Source organism: Arvicanthis niloticus, chromosome 11 (assembly GCF_011762505.2).
Source record: "Arvicanthis niloticus isolate mArvNil1 chromosome 11, mArvNil1.pat.X, whole genome shotgun sequence".
Classification (NCBI taxonomy): Eukaryota; Metazoa; Chordata; class Mammalia; order Rodentia; family Muridae; genus Arvicanthis; species Arvicanthis niloticus.
Genome location: NC_047668.1, coordinates 69,044,900 through 69,071,288, shown reverse-complemented (window position 1 = coordinate 69,071,288; position 26,389 = coordinate 69,044,900). Strand labels below are relative to the sequence as shown.

Sequence of the window (26,389 nt, the reverse complement as noted above, 5' to 3'; positions counted from 1 at the left end):
GTTCCAGCAATGTTACTAGACAGAAAATCATTACAAAAGACATCTTACAGGCTCTTCCTAATTATTTACTACAAAAGAAAGGAACCCAGTGAAACCTTCAGGCTAACAGTGAGACTCTCAACCTACAAAGCACTGAGGTGAAATCACACACGAGGGGTCTTCGGTCATCCCTATACAAGTGAGCACGTACACTAGCCAGACCTCTTTACAAGAAATAATGCACATTTGTATCAGGATGTAACAACCATTATAGGAACTGCTGTAAAGGCTGATTCAGCTTTAAACATCCCTGCAGAGCAAGGGGCAAAGTAAAGTTCCCAAATACTCAGAATTGAGGCCTGGGGTGGAGCCCCAAGTGTGACTTCAGAAATAAGAGACAGGTCTCACTATGTAGCCCTGGCTGGCCTTGAACTCAAAAGTGCAGTCCTGCCTCTGCTTCTCAAGTGCTGAGATTAAAGGTATGTGCCACCATGCCAGGCTGAGAATCTATTAAGAGGCTAGCTATGAGAGAAACTTTGGTTATAAAAGGTAGAAGGATGGATGGCAAATACTTTCAAGGTTATTCTTCACAAATAATTTACTCGAAGCCACAATAACCATGCAAACATGCAAAGCCAAACATCACATGGACAAGCACAAGACAAGATCGTCTTGCTCAGATTACTAGGGTGAAGTATGAGTCAAAGAAAACCACCAATTAAAAGCAAAAAACAAAAAAAGCAAAAACCAAAACAAAACACCCCACAACTAAAATGCTAAAACACTGACCCAAAGCGAATTTTCTGAGTGGGCGTGGCCACGCATACCTTTATTCCCTGCACTCATGAGGCAAAGACAAGCAGCTCCCTGGTGAGTTCTAGGCCAGCAGGGGCTACACAGTGACCCTGTTTTATTGTCTCAAAAACAAAACAAACAAACAAACAAACAAACAAAAAACAACAATAAAAATTTTAAATGAAATTTAAGACTTAAAAATTTTAAATGAAAGTTTTTAAGATCTAGGGTGAGGGGGACCCCTTTTTCCTTTTGTTTTGTTCTTTTTTTTTTAAGTTCCCCAAAATTTGTTTGAAGGAGGAATAATGGCTTGGACTTGTGTTCCTAGCACTTGGGACTCTTAAGAATGAATCACAAGCTTAATGTCACCTGATCTTCAAAGGGCCTCTCTGGGTGAGCCCCACAGGCTCTGAACAGTAGGCTCCTAGTTGGTGGTGCTGTTTGGGGAGACTTGGGGGACAGCCTTGTTGAGGGAAACTCAGCACTGGGACTGGCTTTTAGACTACAGCTTCTACCTGCTTCCAGTTCCCTCTCTCTGCTTCCTGTCTGAAACTGTAGGTGTGAGCTCTCAGCTTCCAACCTCCTGTTCCTGATCCCCTACCTGCTGCTTGTTGCTCTGCCTCCCTGACATGATGGGCTCTTAACCCTCTGGAACCATAGCCCAGATAAAGTCTTTCTTCTGTAAGTTGCCTTAACTGTGGTATTTTATCACAGCAACAGAAAAGTAATTAACACTCTGGGCCACTGTGTGAAACTCTGCCTCAGAGACAGAGGGAAAGAAAGAGGACAGAATAGGACAATTAAAAAAAAAAACAAACAAAAACAATAACAACTTAAAAAAAAAACAAGTTAAAAAAAAACCAAAAAACACCACCACCAACTAAAAAACAAGAACCACCACCAATGGTATATGTCAAAACCACTTCCATAGAAACTGAAAATGGGTACAGAATGGGAATAAAGTATATGTAAACAGGTAAACTGAACAGATGCATGTAGATACTATACATCACACACACACACACACACACACACACACACACACACACACACACCACAGCATTAAGTCTACCTGCACACTGCCATGCTTCCCACCATGATGGCAATAGACTAAACCTCTGAACCTGTAAGCCAGCCCTGATTAAATGTTTTCCTCTGTAAGAGTTGTCTTGGTGTCTATTTGAAGCAAGACCCTAACTAAGACAGGGTCCCACCCTTAACCAAGAAGCTATTTGCAATCAATGCCTTCTGGGAAAAGGAAAATCAGTTCTCTGCAATGGAGTATCTCTGGGTTTATCAACCACACTCCAGGGTACAGAGATGCTGCTTGTATTCTAACTCTAAGACTGGTTGCCCCCAAGTTATTTTGGATTGGTAAATAAAGATGCCAACAGCTGGGCAGAAGAACTTAGGTTTCCCAGGCTCGGGGTTGGAGGAGAACCATAAGGAGAAGAAAGGTGCAGGAAGAGGAAGGAGAACCCTCGTGGGGTGGGTGAGTCATGAGAACATGGCCCCGAGGGCTGGCCAATGGGATAAAGAGCAGCCCAGACAGTAAATGAGAACTCGGAGTCATCGACAGAAAAGTAGATTCTAACAGCACAGAGAACAGGCATCTGCCCAGCTCTCGTGCTGTTTAAGGCTTATTGTAAATACAAAGGCTGAGTGTGTCTCTTATCCAGGAAGTAAATGGTAACAGGCGGGGAGAGAAACCCCGGGCCCAGAGTAACTGTCTCTACGACACCAGGGCAGACCCCATGCCCAGGAGGAGTTGGCCACACACCCAGACTCCATGTTTATGGTGGTGTTGTTTGTCTGTTTATTTGGGGGGCGGGGCATTTTGGGTTTTGTCTCATTGATTCTTCTTTTTTTTAAGTTTTTCTGTTTTGAATTTTGTTTGTTGTTGTTCCTGTTTGTTTCTGAGAGAAAAGGAGAAAGAGAGAACATGAGGTTGGGTGGCCAGGGAGGTGGGACGGATCTGGGAAGAGTTGGGAAAGAATATGATCAAAATATGTTGTACAAAAAGGTTTAATTATTATTTTTTTTTTTTAAGAAAAGCATGCTAAATGTTGAGGATGAACCTGTGCTAGAATACCTGATAGTATGCATGAGGCCCAACAAGGAAGAGGGGGAGACTAAAGGAAGAACCCACATATATAAGCTTTGGTGTGATTTCCTCTTTCACTGTATTTCCCAAAAGCCCCCAATCTACTGTTAATGTTAAGAGCAGAATTAGGTGCAATAAGTAACTATTTTTAAATGAAAATGCTGTTTTTAACATTAAATTGTGTGTGTGTGTGTGTGGTTATGTGTGTGTGTGTGTGTGGTTATGTGTGTGGGTGTGTGTGTGTGGGTGTGTGTGTGTGTGGTTGTGTGTGTGGTTATGTGTGTGTGTGTGTGGTTATGTGTGTGTGTGTGGTTAAGTGTGTGTGGTTGTGTGTGTGGTTATGTGTGTGTGTGGTTATGTGTGTGTGTGTGTGTGGTTGTGTGTGTGGGTGGTTATGTGTGTGTGGTGTGTGTGTGGTTGTGTATGTGTGTGTGTGTGTGGTTGTGTGTGTGGTTGTGTATGTGTGTGCGTGTGTGTGGTTGTGTGTGTGGTTATGTGTGTGTGTGTATGTGTGTGTGGTTGTGTGTGTGGTTGTGTGTGTGGTTATGTGTGTGTGTGGTTATGTGTGTGTGTGTGGTTGTGTGTGTGTGTGGTTGTGTGTGTGGTTGTGTATGTGTGTGTGTGTGTATGTGTGTGTGGTTGTGTATGTGTGTGTGGTTATGTGTGTGTATGTGTGTGTGGTTGTGTGTGTGTGTGTGTGGTTGTGTGTGTGGTTATGTGTGTGTGTGTGTGTGTGTGTGGTTATGTGTGTGTGTGGTTGTGTGTGTGTGTGTGTGGTTATGTGTGTGTGTGTGTGTGTTATGTGTGTGTGTGTATGGTTATGTGTGTGTGTGGTTATGTGTGTGTGTTATGTGTGTGTGTGTGGTTATGTGTATGTGTGGTTGTGTGTGTGTATGTGTGTGTGTGGTTATGTGCCTGTGAATCTAGGTGCTCATAGTGAGCACTACTTACAGTCATTGATGTCATCGCTTTGGCTAATTAAATTTTTATTTACAGATTACCAAGAAAATTGTAAAAATCTAATTTCTTAAAATAATGTGCAAGAAGAAAATTATCTTCATTAAGGCTTAAAAGATGTAATTAATTCACACTGGAGTTCTGTTTCATTACTTCTATGAAGTACGATTCAGGAAGGACAGAAAGATTGATCAGAACTTTCAGAAAACTTGCTTAGCTCGTCTGGTTGGCATAGCTTTGTTTACAAGGCCTGCTCCTTTTAACATAACTGAGGCCAGCTTATTTTCAGTGTCCATTTTACTCATAAGGTGAAATTAACTTCCCAGAAGTAATTATCTATAGGTGATACTGAAAAATGCTACTAATAAGCCCCAAAGCTATGATTAAATCACTCTCACCATGTTGACTCAATGTTCTGAAATTCCTGTTCACCATCACCTACCTCACTCAGGACCAATCAGCTTATAGGTGATCTGATAATATTTTGTCTAGTTAGCCAAAATGTCATACCTCTTCACTTCTTGCCTTTGAACTTACGAACCTAGTTTTTCCTACAAAAAGCCTACCCTGAGAGCAGAAATACACAATTAGTACCACAATCAGACTTCTGAGTCCTTTTTTCAGTCCTGAACCTTCAGTCTTGGGGTGTGTGTAAACTCTTCTTGCTTAACTGAGATCGGTGTTTGTATGGTTGGTGTAGCAATTCCTCAACCCCAACAAATCATATATATATTCATATATATATTCATATATATATGAGTATATATAATCATGCATTTTATATCACCCATGTAAAACATTTTTTTTGCAGTATTGTTTTTAACAGCAAAAAATCAAAATGGACCAAACATCCATTAAGGATTATTAAATAAACTAAAACTTTAAAGCATTCATAGAAGAGAATGGGCAGCCTGGTTTGGTAATCTAGGCCTATAACCACATCCTAAAGGGCTGAGACAGGCAGATAAGTTCAAAACTACTTAATCCTAGCATTTGGGTGGCAGGTAAATCTCTGAGTTCAAGGCCAGCCTGATCTGCAAAGTGTGTTCCAGAGCAGCCAGGGCTACCCAGAGAAACCCCGGTCTTAAGTTCAAGACTTTCTAGGCTGCAGAGTGAGTTTCAGCAAGAACCTGTGTCAAAGGGAAAAGGAAAAACTACTGGGGCCCTAGCTGGGTGTACAGGTGTGACTGGCATGTGAAATGACTTAGGTACAACCTCCAGCAAATGTGACTCAATGGCAATGACGCTTAACAAGTGTGGGGCTCAGGATTTCAGTTCATGGCACTCGGGGTGCCAGAGAGGGCACAGCATAACAACAGCATTACAATGTCCTCACAAAGGAACAGGCTGCATTGCTTCCGAATCAGCAAAGAGGTTTTGGAAAATTTCAGAAGAGTCTAGAAACATTGGTAGGCTCTGTGAGAGTGGGATATTTAATCATGCATCCACTTTTTATATTTTTATTTCTGAACCCTGTCCATTTATCACACCCATACACACACCCATCAAAAATGAAAGCGCCATTTTTGAGAGGAGAGGATTATCAGTTTTCTGTGATAGTACATACAAAAAGACTAATTTGTCACCTGTTGCTTTGGGTTCCAGGTTACAAAAGCATTCATCCAAACTGGGAGCAACTACTCTTCCCCTCTCCTGTCTATCGACTCTGCCCATCTATCCCGTGCTACTAACCTCAGGTATGCAAAGTATTTACAACATTTTATTTATTTATAGGAGCTAAATTATTTATTAGCCTACATATATACAGCCACCTAAAGAAAAATTCTACCTTCAAACATTTATTGCTCTAGGTATGAAATGCTTTACCAATGCTGAATAACTTGAATCCCAATGAATTTTCAAAAAGAGAGAAATCCCAAGATCGATCTCTCTCTCTCTCTCTCTCTCTCTCTCTCTCTCTCTCTCTCTCTCTCTCTCTCATCTATCTATCTACCTATATCTACCATTTATCTATCTACTCAGCTTCATTCACGCCTACTGTAATATATTTTTAATTCACTGGTCTGAATGAAATAAGTTTCAAATATTCCCAGTGAAATGGGAGTAGGGTTATTTAAAGTACCAGCACAATAGTAACAAAATAACAAATGGCAGGAAAGCCCACATAAGTGTTTTCTGAGATGCCTTTAAAGTGATAAGAAGAGAATGAAAATAAAAGGCCCCAAACAAGTGTGAAGAAAAACCCAGGGTCCTGTCAGCAGGTGAAAGATTTCAGAAGTCCTTTAACAGATGAGACTGAGCACGACAGATGAAACTCCACACAAGCACGTCCGTTGTCCACAGGGAAACACCACTCTCCACCCAAGAATAAAAGATAGAAACCCCATGGGAGAGGGGAGGTGATGCTGGGATGAGGGACCTTGTGTAGAATGGCGGTCAAGAAAGTGGCGGCTGAGGGGCAACTCCAAGTCTGCCGCAGTCCATCCGGCTGGGGGGTTGGGTTTGGTGTGTGGCATGAAGCCCACAGAGCTAGCTGCACACACAGAGCTATGTCTCCACCCAGTACTTCATCTGGTTTTGAATAGAAGAGCCAGCAATCACTTTCCTTCTCTAATCATAAAAGTAACTGAATGTTTTTGAAAGGCCAACACAATCAAATCCTTACCAAAAGGATGCTTTTCTTCAAAGAACATTAGTAAGTGGCCTGGAGAGTATTCTTGTAGTATTTTGGCAAAGAACTTTTCCAAAAAAGAACTTTTACGAAAAAGGAACAGTGTGAGTTTAGATTACACCATTGATACTGCTGTCAACTAATGACTCCCTAAGAGGCAGGGAAGGACCCATCACCCCAAAGGAGACAACCCAATAGCATGTGGTGGTTTCAATAAGGATGGTCCTCATAGGCTTGTATATTTGAATACTTAGTCATCAGGGAGTGGCACTACTGAGGATTAAGAGGTAATGTGTCAGTGGGAGGTGGACTTTGGAAAGCCCAAAACAAGTCCAAAATAACCTTTGGATATCTCCTTTATGCACTCACACCACACACACCACCATGCATCCTCTCTTTCTCTATCTATGGATCAGGATGTAGCTCTCGGCTATTCTCCAGCACCACACTTCCCTGCCACTGTGCTCCCGACCATGATGATAATGGAGTCAATCTCTGAAACTGGAAGCCAGCCCCAGTCAACTGGCTTTTTGTTTTTTGTTTTTGTTTTTTTTTTTTTTTTTTTCCTTAAGAGTTGCCTTGGTCATGGTGTCTCTCCACAGCAATGGAACAGTGACTAAGACAGAAATCAGTACCACAGGCTGGGGTATTGCTGTGACAGAACTGACCATGCTGTCGCTTGGAAGGCTTTAGGACTTTAGATTATAAAAGAAACTGGATACTTCAAGTGGGACTTACTAGTCTGCCCTAGTAGGAGCATGGAAGATGGTGTTGAGGGCAATTTTAACTGTTGGGGCCCAGATCAAGAAGTTTCAGAAGGGAAGAATATTAGTTAAGTGGCCTAGGGACCATTCTTAAAACATTTTGTTAAAGAACATGGCTGCTTTTTGCCCTTGTCCCAAAAATCAGCATGAGGCTAAGTTGAAGACTTTTGGATAAATGGCATTGGCAGAGGAGATTTCAAGATAGCCTATTACTGGCTCTAGCATGTGGTTGCTAGTGTCACTCTTATGCAGACCTAGAATGAAAAGGAGAAAGTGGAAAATACAAAATATACACTTTGAGAACAAAAGGCGCAGTAGGAAAAATCATGGTCCCAAGGCCAGTGCTCCAAGAGATAAAGTGCAGAGAGAAGCCTGGTTCTGAACGGAATAGTGTGTGGTGGCCTGGGACAAAACTCTACCCAGCTGAGCTTCCTACTTCCCGAAAGGAATTAGAGGCCCCTTAGGCAGTGAAGGAAACCATCAACAACAGACAGCAGGTCCAAGTGTAACTGAACAAGGGGGCCGAGTTCAAGCCCCAGCAAGCAGCAGGACCTGGCAGCTTTGGCCACATGGTTCTGGGTGTAGTGTCAAACATGCAAGGAGGGGGTTGTGGACTATCTCTCAGTGGCTAAAGAAAGCTGCTGAGACCAGGCATGTGATAGGGGTGCCCCTAAATGGTAGCCCAGGAAGGCCATTGTGTGGAACTGTGAAGGTGAAGCCTGGATTTCATTGGAGACCCCAAGAGGTTGGAGATGCCAGAGTCAAAGGGGGAGATCTGTCAGGAAAGTGGTGAGCTGCGGGACACAGCGTCAGAGAGAGAGGCACGCTGCAGTCACGAGCTGACATCTGAAGAGCACCCTGACATCAAACAAAGAGACACAAAATTTACAGTTTGCCCTGATGGTTTTAGACTTGCTTTTGCTTTAGTCCAGGATTTCATCACTATGCTTCCTCTCCTCCCTCCCAAATGGTAAAGTATAGTCTGTGCCATTGTGTGTTGAAAGCATCTGATCTGCTTTTTGATTTTCAAGTTAAGAGATTGCCATGAGTCTCAGAACAGACTTTGAACTTTGGACTCTTAAGCGGTGTTGAGACCACAGGGACTTCTGAAGTTGGGCTGAACATATTTTTTGCATTATGATACGGCTACAAACCTATGAGGACCAGACAGTGGAATGTGGTGCTTTAAATAAGAGTGTCCCACAGAGGTTCAAATATTTGAATACTTGGTCATCAGGAAGTGGCACTAGGAAAGGATTAGGACACACAGCACATACAGTCTGAGAGGCAATGTGCCTACCCAGTGCCTGAGAGACATATCCTATCCCATCCACGTATGGCCATGACATAAATCTAAGCACCAAGATGGAAATACCAGGTAAAGAGAAACATTGCAAAAAGGTATTCACTACTGGGGAAACTGAAAGACAAACCAAGAAAATAAGCTCCTTCAGCCCTCTGCACACCCCCTCAAATATCAAGGAGAGAAAGAAAAAATGTTCTTACCCCATGACACCAATGGCCTTGGCAATATCATCCCAGTCTACAGCCATGTCACTTGTACCAGAAATCAAGAACTATGAGTTTGTTCCAGCTCTTTTGATTTTTTTTATAGGTCTTACTCGCATTAACTCGGGCTCACCTCAAGCTCACAGTCCTTGCCCTGCCCCAAAATGCTCAGTGTTTACCTGACACTTCCCCTGACTCAGCTATTTTATTTTGTTTTGTTAGTCTACTCTTCAATCTGCTTAGTAAGTTCCTGTCTTAGTTTGATTTCTACTGCTGTAATAAACACCATAACCAAAAAGCCACTGGGGAGAAAAGGATTTATTTCACCTTACAATTTTACAGTCCATCATGGAGGGAAGCTAGGAACACAAGGCAGGCACCTGGAGGCAGGAGCTGATGCAGAGGCCATGGAGGGGTGCTGCTTACTGGCTTGTTCTTCTTGGCTTGCTCAGCTTCGTTTCTTACACCACCCAGGACCATCTGCCCAGGGATGGACACACCGTAGGCTAGGTCCTCCCTCATTAACCAATCATTAATCAAGAAAATAAAGCCGGGCAGTGGTGGCGCACGCCTTTAATCCCAGCACTTGGGAGGCAGAGGCAGGCAGATTTCTGAGTTCAAGGCCAGCCTGGTCTACAGAGTGAGTTCCAGGACAGTCAGGGCTACACAGAGAAACCCTGTCTCGGAAAAAACAAAAACAAACAAACAAGCAAAAACCCAAAAAAAAAACAAAAGGAGAGGGCTGGAGAGATGGTTCGGCAGTGGCTGCTCTTCCAGAGGTCCTGAGTTCAATTCCCAGCAACCACATGGTGGCTCATAACCATCTGTAATGGGATCTGATGCCCTCTTCTGGTGTGTCTGAAGAGAGTGACAGTGTATATGGCTTCTGCCATCACCCCACAACTGTCTTACACACAACCCTCCCCCCACCCCATGATACATGTTATGAAAGCCAGGTTCACTGTTCTAAACCCCAGCACTCAGGAGCCATGAGAAATGGTGGAGTGACTAACTAACTATACTCGTGGAGGTGGAGTGGACCCTCCCCCTCAGTCAAAGACCCTATGTGCCTCCCCGCTTAGCCTCCGCTGTGCTGCTGCTGCAGAGTTGAGATAAGTCTGGACTACACAGAAGCTCGAGCTACAGCTAGGCTGTCTGAAAGAAAAAAGTTAGATGCAGTATATATATAATATGCAGTGTGTGTGTGTGTGTGCGCACACACACATATTAGAGAGAGAATGCACCAGTATCTCCACAATCAGAAACACAGATGCTAACACAAGAACTCTAGCAGTCCCTCCCACAAAGACCTCCTGTTGGCCTTACAGCCTTCATTCCTCCCACCCATGGTGCCTGCAAAATGCTTTACAAGATGATTCTGCCTGGCAACGGTCTGTATATAAAGGGACCTCCCAATCCTCCACCTTGTGGCCATGTAGAAGTTTGATATCAACTCCAAGTAAGTCACTTCCCCCCAAAGTCCTGAGCAGCCTGTTTGTCATACACCCAATCTTTACTTCTTATTCTAATAAGACTTAAATATTCCAATCTAATTGACATCCTTGATCTCAAAGTCTACATAAGGTCAACCATAAGTGAGAAGCTCCTTTATCTGCTAATGGCCTTTGTTTCCTTTAGGTGAAATGCAGAAACTTGGTGCAAGGTTCCAATTCTGAATGCCTCTGTGTCAGTTCTCCGCAGTAGAAAGAGACACAAGATGCTGACCTCTTGCAGTCTAAGATGTAGTCTGGACAGAACTATTTAGGCAAATTTTACATAAGGTGCCAGATTTTTAACAGCTGTTCGAGACTCTCAGAGCTGAATTAAGACAGACAATTCCTCATTTGGAGTTGCCACATGGCAGGCATACTTAGGCAAGGACGCTTTCTGCAGATGGTGGTTGTAGCCATTCTGCATGGAGACAGTGACAGGGGCATGATGTCTGTATTCTGTATATGAACCTGACAACTGCTCAAGAGAGCCTCGGGCCTCCTCTGAAGCACAGAGACTATACACCTGGGTCTTCAAAATGGACCCAACTACTGTTAGCAAAACAAGACTTGAAATAGTTTCTCTGGCCCCTTTAAGAAAGCGATCTGGCTCAGTAGGTAAAAGCATTTGCCACCAGCTAAAGGGGACAACCTGAGTTCGATCTTGCCCTGAGCTTGACTCCAAGCACCCATATGGAAAAATGAGAGACTAACTCAAATCACCCCCAGTCATACAGTACGGCATGCACATGCTCACAGCCCCCCCCATAAACAAATGTAAAAAAAAATTAATTAAAATAACCCATAGTTGAGTAAGCAGGTGGTGGTCATGACTGTAATCCCAGCAGCTGGGAGGCTGTGATCAGGATTGACAGGAGCACCAGGCTAGCCCACTCTATGGAGTAAAGCTTTCTTAAAGCAAACAAAATTCAATAAGTATTTATTAAATAATAAAAATAAAAAGCACAATAGGGATATTAAGATACACGGGACCCTGGATCTAATCCCAGTATTGGGGGGCGGGGTAGGGGGAGGGATGAGTATGGTGTCCAGCACAGCCAAAATTAAACAACAAGGAAGAATGGGTCCCTGCACTAAGACAAGGTCCAGTAGCATGCATATAATGGATGCCTCCATCACTGTTCATGCTTTGCTACAAGAGAAGCTCGGGGAGCAAATATTCAGGTTCAAAACCTGTTACTAAAGGACATACTGGGGCCAGCTATCAACAGGGATCCAAGGAAACCTTTACAAGACACACTGAAGCCCAATTTCAAAGGCTGTGGTCCAGATCTCAGGGCTGGCAAGAAGGAAAGAATTAGTCTTTTAAATTATGACTAGCTGTGCCACAGACTGGAACAGACATAATCGTTACATGTACCAATGCTGTAATTAGCAGCTTTCAAAAGGCCAGGCTTAGTGTATTTGAGATATGGAGACGCTAATGTCAGACATAGAAAGGACACATTCATAAACCTATATTAAGAGGGTTATTTCCTGGTTTATACATGCAGGTAGCATTGTAAAGTTATCTTCTGAAATAATCAAACAATATATCTGCTTAAACAGTTTTCATTTTGGATGGACCCAACTGACTAGAGTCTCTCTAAGAATAACGGGAGATTGACAGTTTAAGAGCCCGCCTTCCCAACAAGTTACTTCACAGCTTCATTGTGCCTGATGTTTTTCTAGAACTAGCTCTGTATGAGCCATTAATACTGAATATCTGCAGGTATCAGACAATATCCAAACATGCAACTTACAAAGTGGGAGACTTAGGCAAGCACGAAATTGTCTTGTGCCTTGGCCCCCTCATCTGTAAACAGGGCTAATAACAGATCTACGTACAGAGTTGCCGTGGATAAGGACATGAAAAGCAGCCCTACAGAAAAGGCTCAATAGCTGTTAGAACATGAACCACACATAAGCTCAGGCCATTTATAAAACTGAATACAGAAGCCCCAGTAGCACGAAACAAGAGGAAGGATTCATTTAGAAATAAGGCAGGCGGTAACACTAAGCAGTGGCACATCAGCCTTCTCCGGCTCTAACTGTGCTGCCTTCCTCAGATGTAGAAATGCTGTGTCGACTATAGGCGAATGAAGTACACTGCTCATCAATCACGGGGCGTGCATGTGAAAGGCATGCAGCACTTGCCATATGTACGAAAGCTTTGGACATGCACATAAAATGACTTGATAAAGTAAAATAATGATTGCTGGTATAACAATAAATCTTTGTGTTTTAATACATGCAACATAAAATCTATTACTGAAGGACCCAAGCACAGCACGTGAGTGAAGGGTACAGCTTCTGTCCAGTTCCTCCAACCCTGGAAATACACCCAAGGGATGCCCACTGCTTATGTCGCATCTCACAGATACGAGGTGAATCTCCGACTCTGCTCAGAACAAGCCCAGGTCTCTCTCATTCCCAGCTGAGTCGGAGGGAACAAAGAGTTGCTTCTGAGGCACACAGGGAGGCTTACAGCAAGTGAGCATTAAAGTTCACCTACACCAGAGGGCTCAAGAATACTGCTGTCAGGCTTTCCCTGTGATCCATTCAGTAGGAAGAAAATTCTGGGCATTTGATGGCCGTCTCTGAGAACAAAAAGTCAGTATTCACCAAATCAGCCCTCTAGCTGCCAAAGAACAATGGGGCTTCAGCAATTTTCTCCTTTTGAATCAGAAGCAGATAGGGCAGGACTTCAACCCCAGCAAAATGTCAAGACCACTCTCCTGTGCACTTGTCCAACATCAGCATGCGGCCGCTCAGCGAGGCTCTGTGCCTTGCTAGGGACTGCCTCTAACTACCTTCAGCTGTTTGCAAGGGGAGCCACAGGAGAAAGCGTGGCTCTGCACTCCCCCCTCAACCAGGAAAACAGAAGAAAAAGGCATAAATGTCTCTTCATCATAATTCAAAGCATCGTCACTAGGTAAAGCCTTGCATAAGTGTCTTGATAATTATATTCCAATACACTCTCTCGGGCCTTATGGAGGATGAAAAACACCATTTTTCCATTCCAAGCAATCTGTTAAAGAAAACCAACATTACTTGTAAACAGATTCCAAGCTATCAGAAGGGTAAATTAAAAATACACTTGTGTGTTTTGGATACATTCTTTAAACCATTTGTCAGATTCATGTTCTAACAAGATCTATGCCTGGCCCCACAACTTCTTGAGTTCTAAATGAATCTTTATATTCTAACTTCTTCCAATTAAATAATTAATGCATATGGTTTTAAAAATATTTATTAGTTATGCACATCCTTAAGAAAATTTCATCTGGGCACAGTGATGCATGACTATAATCCCAGTATCTGGAGGGTAAAGGGTCAAGAGTTGAAGGCCAGCCTTGGCTACATAATAAGTTAAAAACCAGCCTGGGCTATAAGAGACCTTATCTCAAAACATTATGCACAGGTAAAAAATAATATATAACGCTATCATAATGAAAACCATTATTATATGAAATTAATATATGCTAATGGAACCCAGAATAAAATAATCTCATAGTATGTTTTCATGTTCTATTCTTTAAGCAAAATTATTAACATATGTACCTAGTTTTCTTTCTGGAAATAGCTGGATTAGTGAAAAGATTTTCACATGACCTGATATTTTCTTGCAGAGGACTTAAGTCACACAGAATATATTAACTCCTAAGGAAAGCCGTAACAGGATGCTCACTGTAGAGGAGTCAACGTTTCGGGAACCATTAGCAAAAGTGGTTTCTTCATCATACGCTTGCTATTCTGGAATTTGTCTGTGTCCAGTCATGAAGAAACAAGCTATGTATAAAGAACCCTCAAACTTGTTAATTGTCTTAGGGTTTCTAATACTGCAGGGAAAAAAAAAATGACAAAATAGCAGGTTAGGTAGCAAAGGGTTGCTTTGTCTTACACTTCCACATCACTGCTCATCACTGCAGGAAGTCGGGGCAGGAACCTGGAGGCAGGAGCCGATGCAGAGGCCATGGAGGAGTACTGCTTACTGGCTTGCTTCCCATGACTTATTCAGCCTGCTTTCTTATAGAACCCAGGACCACCAGCCCAGTGGTGACTCTTACCCACAATGGGCAGAATCCAACAGTCACTATTTTAAAAAAAATGTCCTACAGGCTTGCCTGCAGCCTGATCTCACGGAGGCATCTTCTCAATTGAGGTTCCCTCCTTTAAAATAACTCTAGCCTGTGTGTCAAGTTGACAGAAGGCCAGCCGGCACCTGTAAGTAGGAGGACCAGGTCAGAGCTTTAGAAAGGACCACAAACCTTGCAGCAGAAATGCTGACTGAGATTCAAGATGAACACTGGAGGACACAGGTGTGTGTGTGGCGGGGGGGAGATTACTAAAACAGTTGCTACTTTTCTATGAAGTATTCACTGTCAGGATCAGCAAGGAGCTAGAGAGAGAGAGAGAGAGAGAGAGAGAGAGAGAGAGAGAGAGAGAGAGAGAGAGAGAGAGAGAGGAGACAGAGACAGAAAGACAGACAGACAGATTCTGAACTCAACTGCAGGAATTGGTTAAGCTGGCAGCACACTGAGTCCCTCCAGTCACTGCCTTGGATTCGAACTGCCCTCTGCACACAACTGGTGTTCACCAGCTCCTTCTACCCGAGGTGTCTTGCACTCAGTTGAAAGTGAGGAAACCATGCCAACTACTAAAGTTTTATTCATCAAGGGTCAGAATCTACTTGTCTTTTTTTTTTTTTTTCAATTTAATGGTACTATTATTATTACATGAATTTCTGTGTGAGGAAAGTGGGTACCGTGCACCTCCATGGGACACATATGGAAGTCAGAGGACAACCTGTAGTTACGGATTCTCCCTTTCCTTTCTCATAGAACCCAGGACTGTGAGTTCCAGAGATTGAACCAGGTCAACAGTCTTAAGAGCATATCACCAGCCATCCTTCTGATGTGGTTGAGACAGGGTCTCGTGTAGCCCAGGCTGACCAAGGACCATCCTGAGCTTCTGATTTCCCTACTTCCACTTTCACAAAGCTAGGGACCAAACCCAGGGTTTACTACCTGCTAGGCAAACAGTCAATCATCTGAACTCTACCCCAGTCCCAGAAGCCATTTGTCTTGTAAATTCCTATAAACTAATTTTTTAAAACAAGGTCTCTCCATGTAGCCCTGGCTGTCCCAGAATTCACTATGTAGACAAGGCTGGCCTCAAACTCAGAAATACACCTCTGCCTCCTGAATGCTGGGATTAAAGGTATGTACCACCTCTGCCCGGCTCTGTGACTACCTTTAATTCCTATCAGTAAATCCAACAAGACCACCATCACTGCAGCACAAACTTTCAAATGATAAAAGTCAGATCTTACCAATGCATAGAGCAAAGGTCATGAGCACAGTTCAGTGGCAGAGCGCTTGCCTAGTGTGTGCAAGGCTTCAATTTCTAACACTGAAAAACACACCTATTAACTTTTTAAACTAAATAAGTGCACAGAGCTGATGCCAGTAATTGAGTATTAAAGTGCAGAGTTTCCATCCCAAAGATACTCACAAGAAAATAAAAAGCCAAATACCCCCTACGAGGGCTGGAGTCACGTGACTGCAATCCAAAGAAGTACAGCATTTCCCAGAGAATATCCACTAGACACTGTTGTGTGTGCTGCTAACAGACACTCAGACTGTTAGTGATGAGGCCACAGGAAGATGCCTGCATCACTGCAGAGCCTGCTCAGGACGTCTGCATGCTAACACACCCTATAAACTCCAAGATCAAATCCTAGTATGAAGTTTGCAGTATGCCAAGCTGAGCAAGATCTTGACAAGAGTTTGGGACACTGCTTAGACACGTCAGAGCAGCTTCCAGAAGGTCTCACCTGATATGTGTTGCAGGCAGGGACTCATACTGGCGGGACAGAAAGAGCTCCCTATGTTTCAGCTGGTGCTTCTGCTTCTCCGTCAAGTCAGCCTCAACTGCTGTCTCCGATTCTTCCTCAGTTTCTTCTACACAAACAAAATTCAAAGAATCCGTTATTACAACTCATGATGCCTCTTGGGATATCAAAGCAGGGTGAATCGACAGGTAGGGTTAGTAGATTTGATATTTTCTTCAAACTAATCACTTTTGACCTTCACATGAAGCTTTTCATTGCAATCGCAACCCTAAATGAAGTTCTCCAGACTGCCAAGAAAGAAGACAAGTGCCAATGTTGAAGTGGCAGACTCAGTCATGGCAGTACACACCTGTGATCCCAGGGCAGGCAGGAGGATGACCGACTGCAAGCCCATGTGGGTGTAAGTTTAAGGTAAACAAGAGCTACGCCGTGAGTCCTGGCTTACAAACATAAGTGAGCAAGCACACGGGCCTGCGGTTGGCTCGGCGGCTGGGAGCCCCTGCTGCAGAATCAAGGACCAGGACTTAGGATCAATACCCATACCACAAGCCTGGTGTCCTCACTAACAATTGTAGCCCCAGCTCTGGGAACAGAGACAGAAGGACCTCTGGGGCTTGCTGCCTTCCAGCCCAGCAGAGAAAACACAACCCTAGGGTCAACTTAGACCCTACCTTGCAGGAATAGACAGAGAATAATAGAAGATAACATATGCAGACATACCTGCAAGCACACATGTGCACACAACTCACACTGATACACACAAATAAATACACACACACACACACACACACACACACACACACACACATACATATATATGGTTTTGGTCTTTAGAGACAAAGTTTCTCTGTGTAGCCTTGGCTGTCCTGAAACTCACTCTGTGGACCAGGCTGGCCTTGAACTCAGAGATCCTCCTGCCTCTGCCTCACAAGTGCTGGGATTAAAGGTTGGTGCCACCTGGCATAAATTTCTTTTAAAAAAAAAAAAGTAAATTAAAAGTAAGTGATTGAAGACATGGCAGCTCAGATGTGAGTGGCAGCAGCATATGCCTGGAATCCGAACACTCAGGAGGCTGAGGCAGGAATATGTTGTGTCCTAATCTGCTTGGGGCTACAGAGCTCAACATTTTTTAATTAAACTAAAATATAAATGGAGGTGGGCATGGTAGTGCATTCCTTTAATCCCAGCCCTCGGGGAGCAGAGGCAGGTGGATTTCTGTGAGTTTGAGGCTAGCCTGGTCTACATAGTGAGTGCCAGGACAGCAATGTCTAGATAGTGAAACCCTGTCTCAAAAAACCAAATGAGAGACACAGATACAGAGGGAGGCAGACAGACAGACAGAACCTCCAATTGAATCACACTAATAAAACAATGGGAGGATTAGACTAGACATAGAACCTGAAGCAGGAAATGAGAAACTGAAAGAAAGCTAGTACATTTTGTTAAAGACCCAGGTCTGAGGCAGGGAGGGCTGAGCATGCAGGAGGCAGATCATGCCCCAGGACAGCATCACTGCTGTCCCGGAGGTGCTGAGACCCCAGTACTCAGGAGATAAACGGAGAAGGTTAGATGGGACAAGGTTACTGCAGGCTAGTCCAAGGCCAGCATGGGATGTAAGAAAACAGGCTCCAAAAACTAAACAAACTGTGTGGGCCCAGTGCTGGCGGCCTCACACCCTACCCCACGTATACAGACAACAGGTTTATAATACTTAACCCTTTTGTCTTGTAGGAACACTAAAAGCCAAATCATTTGGGGAAGGGGGAAATGCCAGTAATACCAAAGACTAAAGCAGGAGGATGGAGTTCAAGGTCAACCTGGTTTTACAGTCTAGTTCTGTTTCCAAAACAAAAACCCATGAAGACCAACATTGCAGAAAGAAAAAAATCCCAGAAATGAAAAGAAAAAGGCCATCTTTTCTGTCTTTCCTCTTAGCAGGCAGGCAGAGGAGGGGCTCCGGGAACCCCTTCCCTTCCAGAAGGTAAGTCACCTCTAACACCCTCCACAAGGTTCATTTGTTTAAAGCTGACAACGTGAGGAACTGGGACCAAAGAGAAGCTACATGTTCCTAGTGAAGATGGTGGCACAATGCCCCCCAAGAGGAGAGCGAATGAGGCTCGCTGAGAACTGTTGCAGCTCTCCAGTCTAAGAGCGAAGAGGTCCTAGCACTGGCTCAACCCAACGAGGCAGGTGCTACTCAGGGAGTGGGTCAGTGACCTGGCCATTGAGAAGCAGGGCCAGAGACCATGGGCAAAACAAAGAGACAACGGTGTGTGTGATGTTTCACTTTCTGTAGTTACTGTCTCCTATAGCACACTCACCAAAAGCAACTCAGCGGGAGAAAGGGCTTCTCACCCACCCTTCCAGGTAACAATGGGTCACTAAGGGAACTCAGGACAGAGTAGGAAGCGGAGGCAAAAGCAATTGAGGGGTGCTGCTTACTGGTTTGCTATTTATGGCATGCTCAGTATGCTTTCGTATACAACTCAGGACCACCTGACCAGGGGTGGCACCACCCACACTAATCAAGAAAATGCCCAACAGACTTGTCCACAGGCCAGTCTTATCCAGGCATTTTTACTCTTCCCAAATGTGTCAAGTTAACAAAAACTAGCCAGCACACCATCATTCTGTCTTCTTCCCGAGTACTGAGATTATGGGATGTACTACTACACGTGGCTACATGCCATTTTTTTTTTTTTGACATTACATTTAATATCCCTAAAGGGAGGAGGACATCAATATCATTTACAGACATAATTCTGATTAATTTGAGCGACACAACTTTAAAAAATAATAAAAATGTAACGGCTCTGGAGGCTCACTGGCCCCTGGCAGGCTCACCTGGAGCAGACTGTTCAAGCTATGGGGATAGTGGAAATGCAGACTCAGAATGAGGCTGCAGCAGGCAGGAAAAAGGCTGGCTGCTTTTCCTGCAGAAAGCACAACCCAAGGGTGAACTTGGGACACCTGGCTTCACTGCAAAATTCTCCCAGTGAGACCACCACAGGTGACACACGGACAGAAGCATATCTAATCACCACAAGTCTTTGTTTCTTGTTTTTGTTTTTGAAGACAGGGTTTCTCTGTGTAGCCCTGGCTGTCCTACAACCAGCTCTGTGGACCAGGCTGGCCTCAAACTCAGACATCTGCCTCCCAGGCACTGGCACTGAAGGCAGGCACCACCACCGCCCAGCTCAGTCTTCATAATGCTGATTTTAGGGCCCAGGACCCCAGAAGGTATCTTATCAAACACAATTCCCACAATTCTTTTTTTAATTGTATGAGGGTCTGTCATATTCTCTAATTTCAAATTCTAAAGCCCTGAGTTGAAAACAAGCCTGGAAAACTGAGTTTTAACATCTCACTTAGGAGCAGGCAAGTTAGCTCAGCAGGGCGCATGCCATGAAGCTTGGTGGCCTGAGTTCCAATCCCTGGGCCTCACATAATGGAAGGAAAAAATTGACTCTCCAAAGTTCTCTGATCTCTATATATGCGCAGAGGTGGAGACAAAGGCAGGCAGGCAGACACACACACACACACACACACACACACACACAATCAGTCAATATAGTAAAGAAGTTAAAGTCTCACCAAGCTCAAACAAGGAACCAGGCAACTGTAGCCTCGGTGAATGTGCTCTCTAATGATGTATGCACACAGAGACACAGCTCTAAAGGAAGCAGCTACTTGCAGGTCCAATAACATCTCACCGGCGGAGATCGATAACGTTATTGCTGCATTGGTACTATTAGTACAGCAAATATCACATACAGAATTAGACCCTTTACCTAATTGGAATTTGATAAATTGTTGCTATAAAAGACATGGCTAACTGAATTCTAATGCTACTCCACAGAGCAAACGGGGCTATAACGTATCAGAATAACAATAGCAAGCCTCACTTTTGGAGTGGAGGGTGGATTGGTTGGTTGGTTCTGTTGTTTTAGCTTTAAACTTTGTAGACCTAACTGGCCTGGAACTCTCTATGTAGACCAGGCTGGCCTTGAACTCACAAAGATCTGCTTGCCTCAACCTCTGAAGTATTTGCTTGTTTGTTTGTAGCATCAGCTGGCCTGGAATTCACTATATAGTCCAGGCTGACAACTCAAGGCACTCCTCCTACCTCAGTCTACCAAATGCTTACTTCCTTTTTTGTGGTGCTAGGGACAAAATGTAAGACCTGGGCTCCTGATCACTGAGCTATGCTCCTGCTAAAATTTAGTTTGGTTTGGTTTGGTCTTGGTTTTAGCTTTGGTTTTATGACATGGGGTCTTACTGTATAGCTCTGGCTGTGCTGAAACTCTGTAGACCAGGCTGGCTTTGAACTCACAGAGATCCACCTGCCTCTCCCTTCAAAGTGCTAGGGCCAAAATTGTATGCCATTACTCCCAACTTTTTTTTTTAAATCGGGTATGTGAAGGGCTAGAAAAATGGAGAAAGGAAGAAGGGAGGAAGGGAAGAAGAAAGAAAGGGAGGGAGGGAGGGAGGGAGGGAGGGAGGGAGGGAGGGAGGGAGGGAGGGAGAAAGGAAGGAAGGGGAAATGGGAGCCACATACAGGCAATGCCTGAAGCCTGTGGAACAGCAATCTAGCCCAGTCCATGAACACTAGCTTCAGGGAAACCCTGTTTCAAAAATATGTAGAGTATAAATGTGGTGGTTTAAGAAAGAATGGCCCAGTTGGACAGTAGTGGTGCACACCTTTAATCCCAGCACTTGGGAGGCAGAGGCAGGCAGATTTCTGAGTTTGAGGCCAGCCTGGTCTACAGAATGAGTTCCAGGACAGCCAGGACTACACAGAGAAACCCTGTCTCAAAAAACCAAAAAATAAAATAAAATAAAATAAAATAAAATAAAATAAAGAATGGCCCCCACAGGCACACAGATTTGAATGCTTAGGGAATGGTACTATTTGTTTGAGTGGGTATGGCCTTGTTGGAGGAAGAGTCAACTGGGGGTGAGATTTAAGGTTTCATCATGCCTCCATACATCACATACATACAAACTAATTTTTAATTTTTAAAAACAGAATCCTTATTAAAAGGTTAGGGGTGTCCTCTTCTTCCTCCTCCTCCTCTTCTTCCTCTGCTTCTTCCTTCTGAGACGGTCTCATGTACCCCAGGCTAGCACTGAGCTATCTACCCAGCAGAGGAGGACTAACACTTCTGATCCTCCTGCCCCAATCTTCTGAATGCTGGCTTTACAGACATGAGCAGCTGGCCCACTTTCTGTTCTGGGCCTCACAGGCAGGGCAGGCTCTATGCATGCTGGACATACATGCTGAGCCACCTCCCAGACCCTTGGATAGTCTCTAGGCCAAATTTGAATGCACTTTTCTGACAGAACGCCTGCCCAGCAGTTCTCTAGCTCTATAACCTAAAGACTTACACTTTTAAGTCCCATTGAAGACCTTAAGCTTTTATTAATGGAGGCTATGTCTATCAAGATTTACTGTAAAAAGCAGAATTTCTTAAAAGGCTTATTTTTTTCTTTCTTTTTTCCATTTATTTATTTATTTATTTATTTATTTATTTATTCACTTTACATTCCTATCACAGCCCCTACCTCTCCTTCCTGTCCCCCTCAAATGATCCCTCCACCATCACCTCTGAGAAGGGGGAGGTCCCTCCTAGGAACCAACCCACCCTGGCAATCTCAAGTCACTGCAGGACTGGGTACATCCACACCCACTGAGGCCAGACAAGGCAGCCCAATTTGGGGAGCAGGACCCACAGGCAGGCAACAAAGTCAGGGTTAAGCCCCTGCTCCAGTTGTTGGGGACCCACATGAAGACCAAGCTGCACCTCTGCTACATATGTTGTAGGGGAGGCTAGGTCCAGCCCACATATGCTCTTTTGTTGGAGGTTCAGTCTCTGGGAGCCTCCAAGGGTCCTAAAGACGTATTTCTAACTATGTATATGGGAAAATGTGCACTTATATACAGGTACAAGTGCCTACAGAGGCAAGGAGAGGGCGCTGGGTCCCTGGGGCTTGAGTTACAGGTGTTTGTGTGTGTCCCAATGTGGAAACTGAACTCAGGTCCCCTGCAAGAGCAGTGAACTATCTCCAAAGCCTATAAATGCAGAAGTTATTTCTTTAAACTTAAAAGAAAAGTTGGTATGCATGGGGTGGGTGTGCACATGAGTGCAGGTATCCCTGAAAAGGAGCCATCGGGTCCCCAGAGGTGGATCACAGGTGCCGATGAGCTGACGAATGGGTGCTGGGGTCAGAAATCCAGTCCTCAGTAAGAGCAGTATGTGTTCTTAACCTCAGAGCCATCTCTTCAATCCCAGAATTTATTTTTGTTTTGTTTTGTTTTTAATTTCCTGTTTTATTTTTGGTTTTGGAGACAGGGTTTTCTCTGTGTACCCCTGGCTGTTCTGGAACTCACTCTGCAAACCAGGCTGGTCTCAAACGGAGATCTGCTTGCCTCTGCCTTCCAAGTGCTGGGATTAAAGTCGTGTGCCACTACACAGAGCCAAAAATTTTTAAGCAAACTTCAAGCACACATTCCATCAGCAGGGAGAGCATCATCCTCAGGTACCATGCAGCCTCTGCAGAACTCCGTGGCACATGCGCATGCGTGAGACGCCTGGCAAGCAGCTGGTGCCGGGTTAGTGTCGTTTTGATCGTTACTCTGACCTCACAGACCCCACAGAAAGGAGTCGAAGTGAACAAGCCAAGCACAGGGAGCTGTGAGGAGAAGGCCGTCTGAGACCTTTCACACACTGAGCCACCATGACTCATCAGCTCTACAGCAAGTCAGGAGCCCACCAGATCTAATCTATTTCTGCTTTGCATTTATTCAAAGAACACTGCATCTGGCAAAAGCTCCCCAGTCTTATAATAAATCAAAGTCCATCTGGAATTCTGTAGCCTTAGCAGGCCACCATGCAACTTTCCACTTGCTGTAAACTGTGAAACTTCAGAAACAAAATAAAGAGCCACAGGTGTCTTAGCTAGGGTTTCTACTGCTGGGACAGAACACCATGGCCAAAGCAGCTCGGGAAGGGAAGGCTCGGGTCACAGCCACCACTAAAAGACCTGGAAGCAGGAGCTGATACAGAGGACATGGAGGAGGGCTGCTTACTGGCTTGCCTTCATGATTTGTTCAGCCTGATTTCTTATAGAACCTAAGACCACCTGCCCAGGAGGGTTGGGCCCTCCAACATCAATTATTAATCAAGAAAATCATTAATTGGCCACAAAGGCCAATGTATCAACCATTTTCCCAGTTGTGGTTCCCTCATCGCAGGTAACTCTAGGTTTGTGTCAAGATGACAAAAGCCAACCAGCACAAGAAGCAAGTAGGTCATCCACTGCCATCACACCCTCCTCTCCAGCACACTCCTAGCACCGTCCTCCCAGAGCATCCTCCTCCTGAACTCTACCTGTATGTGTGTCCCTGTAATCATAGGTGCCTGTGTGTGTCCCAGTCCCTGTGTGCGTGTGTGTGTGTGTGTGTGTGTGCCCGTGTGCACGCGTGAGCATGTGCACATGTATATTCATCTATAGTTTTACTATTACAGGGTGATAATATTCTCTCAGGAGCCATAGACTAACAAAAATCCCAGTGACAGACAAGGGACACCTCACTTAGGTAGTCAGTCAGAGGGACCCAGACTATTGCTCTACAGAACAAAACAGACGATTGCTGTTGCCCTTAGCTGCTTCCTAGATCTTGAAAATAAGGCCCTACAGCTGAAAACACCGCACACTTTGGCCACAGGACTTGGGAGCACTCTAGTTCGTGTGACCTTTAAAGCCCTTCCTCCCGGGGAGTTAGCTCCAACAGCTGTGCAATTGGACTTAAGGCCTGCTCAGAATGAGAGAACCTATGCCTGGTACCGTAAACCTAGCCAAGAACCTGTGGTGGAGAGGTCACAGACCCTGGAGGATAACCTACTACAGCCATTTTCCTTAAATACTAGAGCCTCCAACTACATTCTAAATATCAGTGTGCCTCTCAGCCCTCACTGGAGTCTCACTGTGCAGCCCAGAGAGTATTGCAGACATCCAAAACTGGCCAACCCCAGAGAAAAATATGACTCAGTGTCCTAGCAGGAACTGGGACATCAACAGCACAATCCCCACACCCACTGCTCAGGGGACACTGCGGAGGAGGGAGAAAGAACGCTGTAGGTGCTAGATTCCGGGACAACTGGTGCAAGACAGCATTTTCCCCACGTGACAGGATGCTGCACCCACGTGCTCTCAACAACATGGCTGTCTACACGAGACCACTCCAGGCAACACTGCAACGTGGACGGGAAATTTTTGTTGTTTTTGCTTTTTTTAGACGGTCTTTCTATGTTCCCCTCTCTGTCCTGAAACTCACTCCATAGACCAGGCTAGCCTCCAAGTCATGGAGATCCTCCTGTGTCTGCCTCTAAATGCTAGACTCAAAGGCGTGTGCCACTATGCCTAGCAGAAGAGGTAAATTTTATCAGAGCCTCATCCCCAGATGAGCTACAGGAAATCAGTGGCTGCTGAGAGAATCAGTTTCCCAAGGAAAACCCAATAGGTTTCCCAATCCTAAAAAAATCACCCCTTAACACATGTAAATATGGGCAACACAAGCTGGACTTCTCAGGGTGTGTGTGTGTGTGTGTGTGTGTGTGTTGTGTGTAACAGTAATAGTTAAAGAAAAAGAGGTCAAGTTGAGGGGGTGGAGAAGTGAGGGGGAGTGGAAATGACGTAAGTACTGTATTCATGTATGAAATTCTCCAAAAAATTACAATTTATATAAATAAATAAATAAATAAATAAATAAATAAAACCTTCCTGTTTTGACAAAAAGCTCTTCACAGTTGTCAGCCACCATTCAGATAATGTAAACCACAGTGGGGATAAGCCTAAGCATCAACCATGCTGTGTTTCCATGGAAGCCATGCCCTCCCTCCTACCTGGCCTCAAGCAAAACATAAGGGATACCTGCCTGTATCTCACTCTGGATTCCAGGCAGGAGCTCGGAACACACCTTCAAGAACAGTGGGGACTATAACACACAGACGAAGATGGGAGCTCCTAACAAAAGGTCGGGGTGCCAGCATAGCTTGAGGAAATATAGAGGTTTCCCTTGAAGAACCCAAGCCTTGGGTGAGGGTGGCCTGGGTCCTGTCTGCACTAAGTCTTGGCCTGACAAAGTCTTATTTTCCCTGCCACACCTGTGAGGGCAAAAGCAGAAGGCACATCTAAACAGCCTCCAGTTCTTCCCACGAAAATGGAGGGCATCTTGTTATCTCAGCCTTCATATAATCCAGTTGCAGTCCAAAGCCCTGCAGAGCATGGTGGTCCACACCTATAATCCCAGGAAGCAAAGGGAGGGGATCTCTGTGAGTTCCCGCCTACATAATGACCTCGGACAATCAAGACTACATAGAAAGATCCTGTCTCCATGTGAATGACTGTAATGTAACATGCACACCTGTGGGAATCCACTGAGCTGCACACTTCACCCATCCAATGCATGCCATACATTAATTTAAAATTTTAAAATACAACTGCTTCTGTTTCTAGCCAAATTAAATAGCAGAGACAAGATGCCTGGCCATTAGAAACAAAACACTTGATTAATGAAAACAAAAGACATAAAGCACTAATTCTCTTAACACTGGACCACTGCACAAGAGGAGAAGAAGATGGGAGGAGGTCTCTGTTACACAGGAAACCTGACTTCTTATAGAAGGGGGTGGCGGCTGGAGAGGGGACTCAGTGGTTAAGAGCACTGGCTGTTCTTCTAGAGGACCTAGGTTCAATTCCCAGCACTCACAGATAATCCACAACCATCTGTACCTCCAGACCCAGGCAACCCTACACCTTCCTCTGCTCTCCACCGGCAGGAATATACATGTTGTTCAAACACATGCAGGCCAAACACCCACAAATATAACATAAAGTAAAAATTGTTTAAAGAACAGGGAGGGAAAGAGAGATAAGACCTGGTAGGCAGAGTACCCAAAAAAGGGGAAACAGTTCAGAAGACAGAGCTCCAGAGAGGAAAGGGTCTCCAGGAGCACACGTGGTATGCAGAAAATTCCAGAAGCCTCTGGGCAGTGGTGGCACCCACCTTTGATCCCAGCATTCAGACAGCAGAGGCACACAGATCTCCAGGTTTGAGGCCAGCCTGGTCTACAGAGTTCCTGGACAACACAATGAAATCCTATCTCAGAAAAACCAGAAAAGTAAGGGAGGGAGGAAGGGAGGGAGAGAAGGGAAAGGAAAGGAAAGGCCAGAAGCCAGGAAAGCAACCCCTGGAGAGAATGAGGAGGAGCAGGGCCTGAGCTCACACAGGGCAATGTT

General features: G+C 44.6%; 1 protein-coding gene across 7 annotated transcripts in view; it reads right to left on the bottom strand.

Annotated features, from left to right (window-relative positions):
- Mta3 (metastasis associated 1 family member 3) overlaps window positions 1-26,389 on the bottom strand; it is a 117,190-nt gene that overhangs the window by 70,433 nt on the left and 20,368 nt on the right. For all 7 annotated transcript variants that reach the window (XM_034513981.2, XM_076942383.1, XM_076942384.1 and 4 more), the window contains exon 4: window positions 16,070-16,196. In XM_034513981.2, coding sequence (XP_034369872.1) covers window positions 16,070-16,196 — 127 coding nt within the window. The remainder of the gene's footprint in view (window positions 1-16,069; window positions 16,197-26,389) is intronic.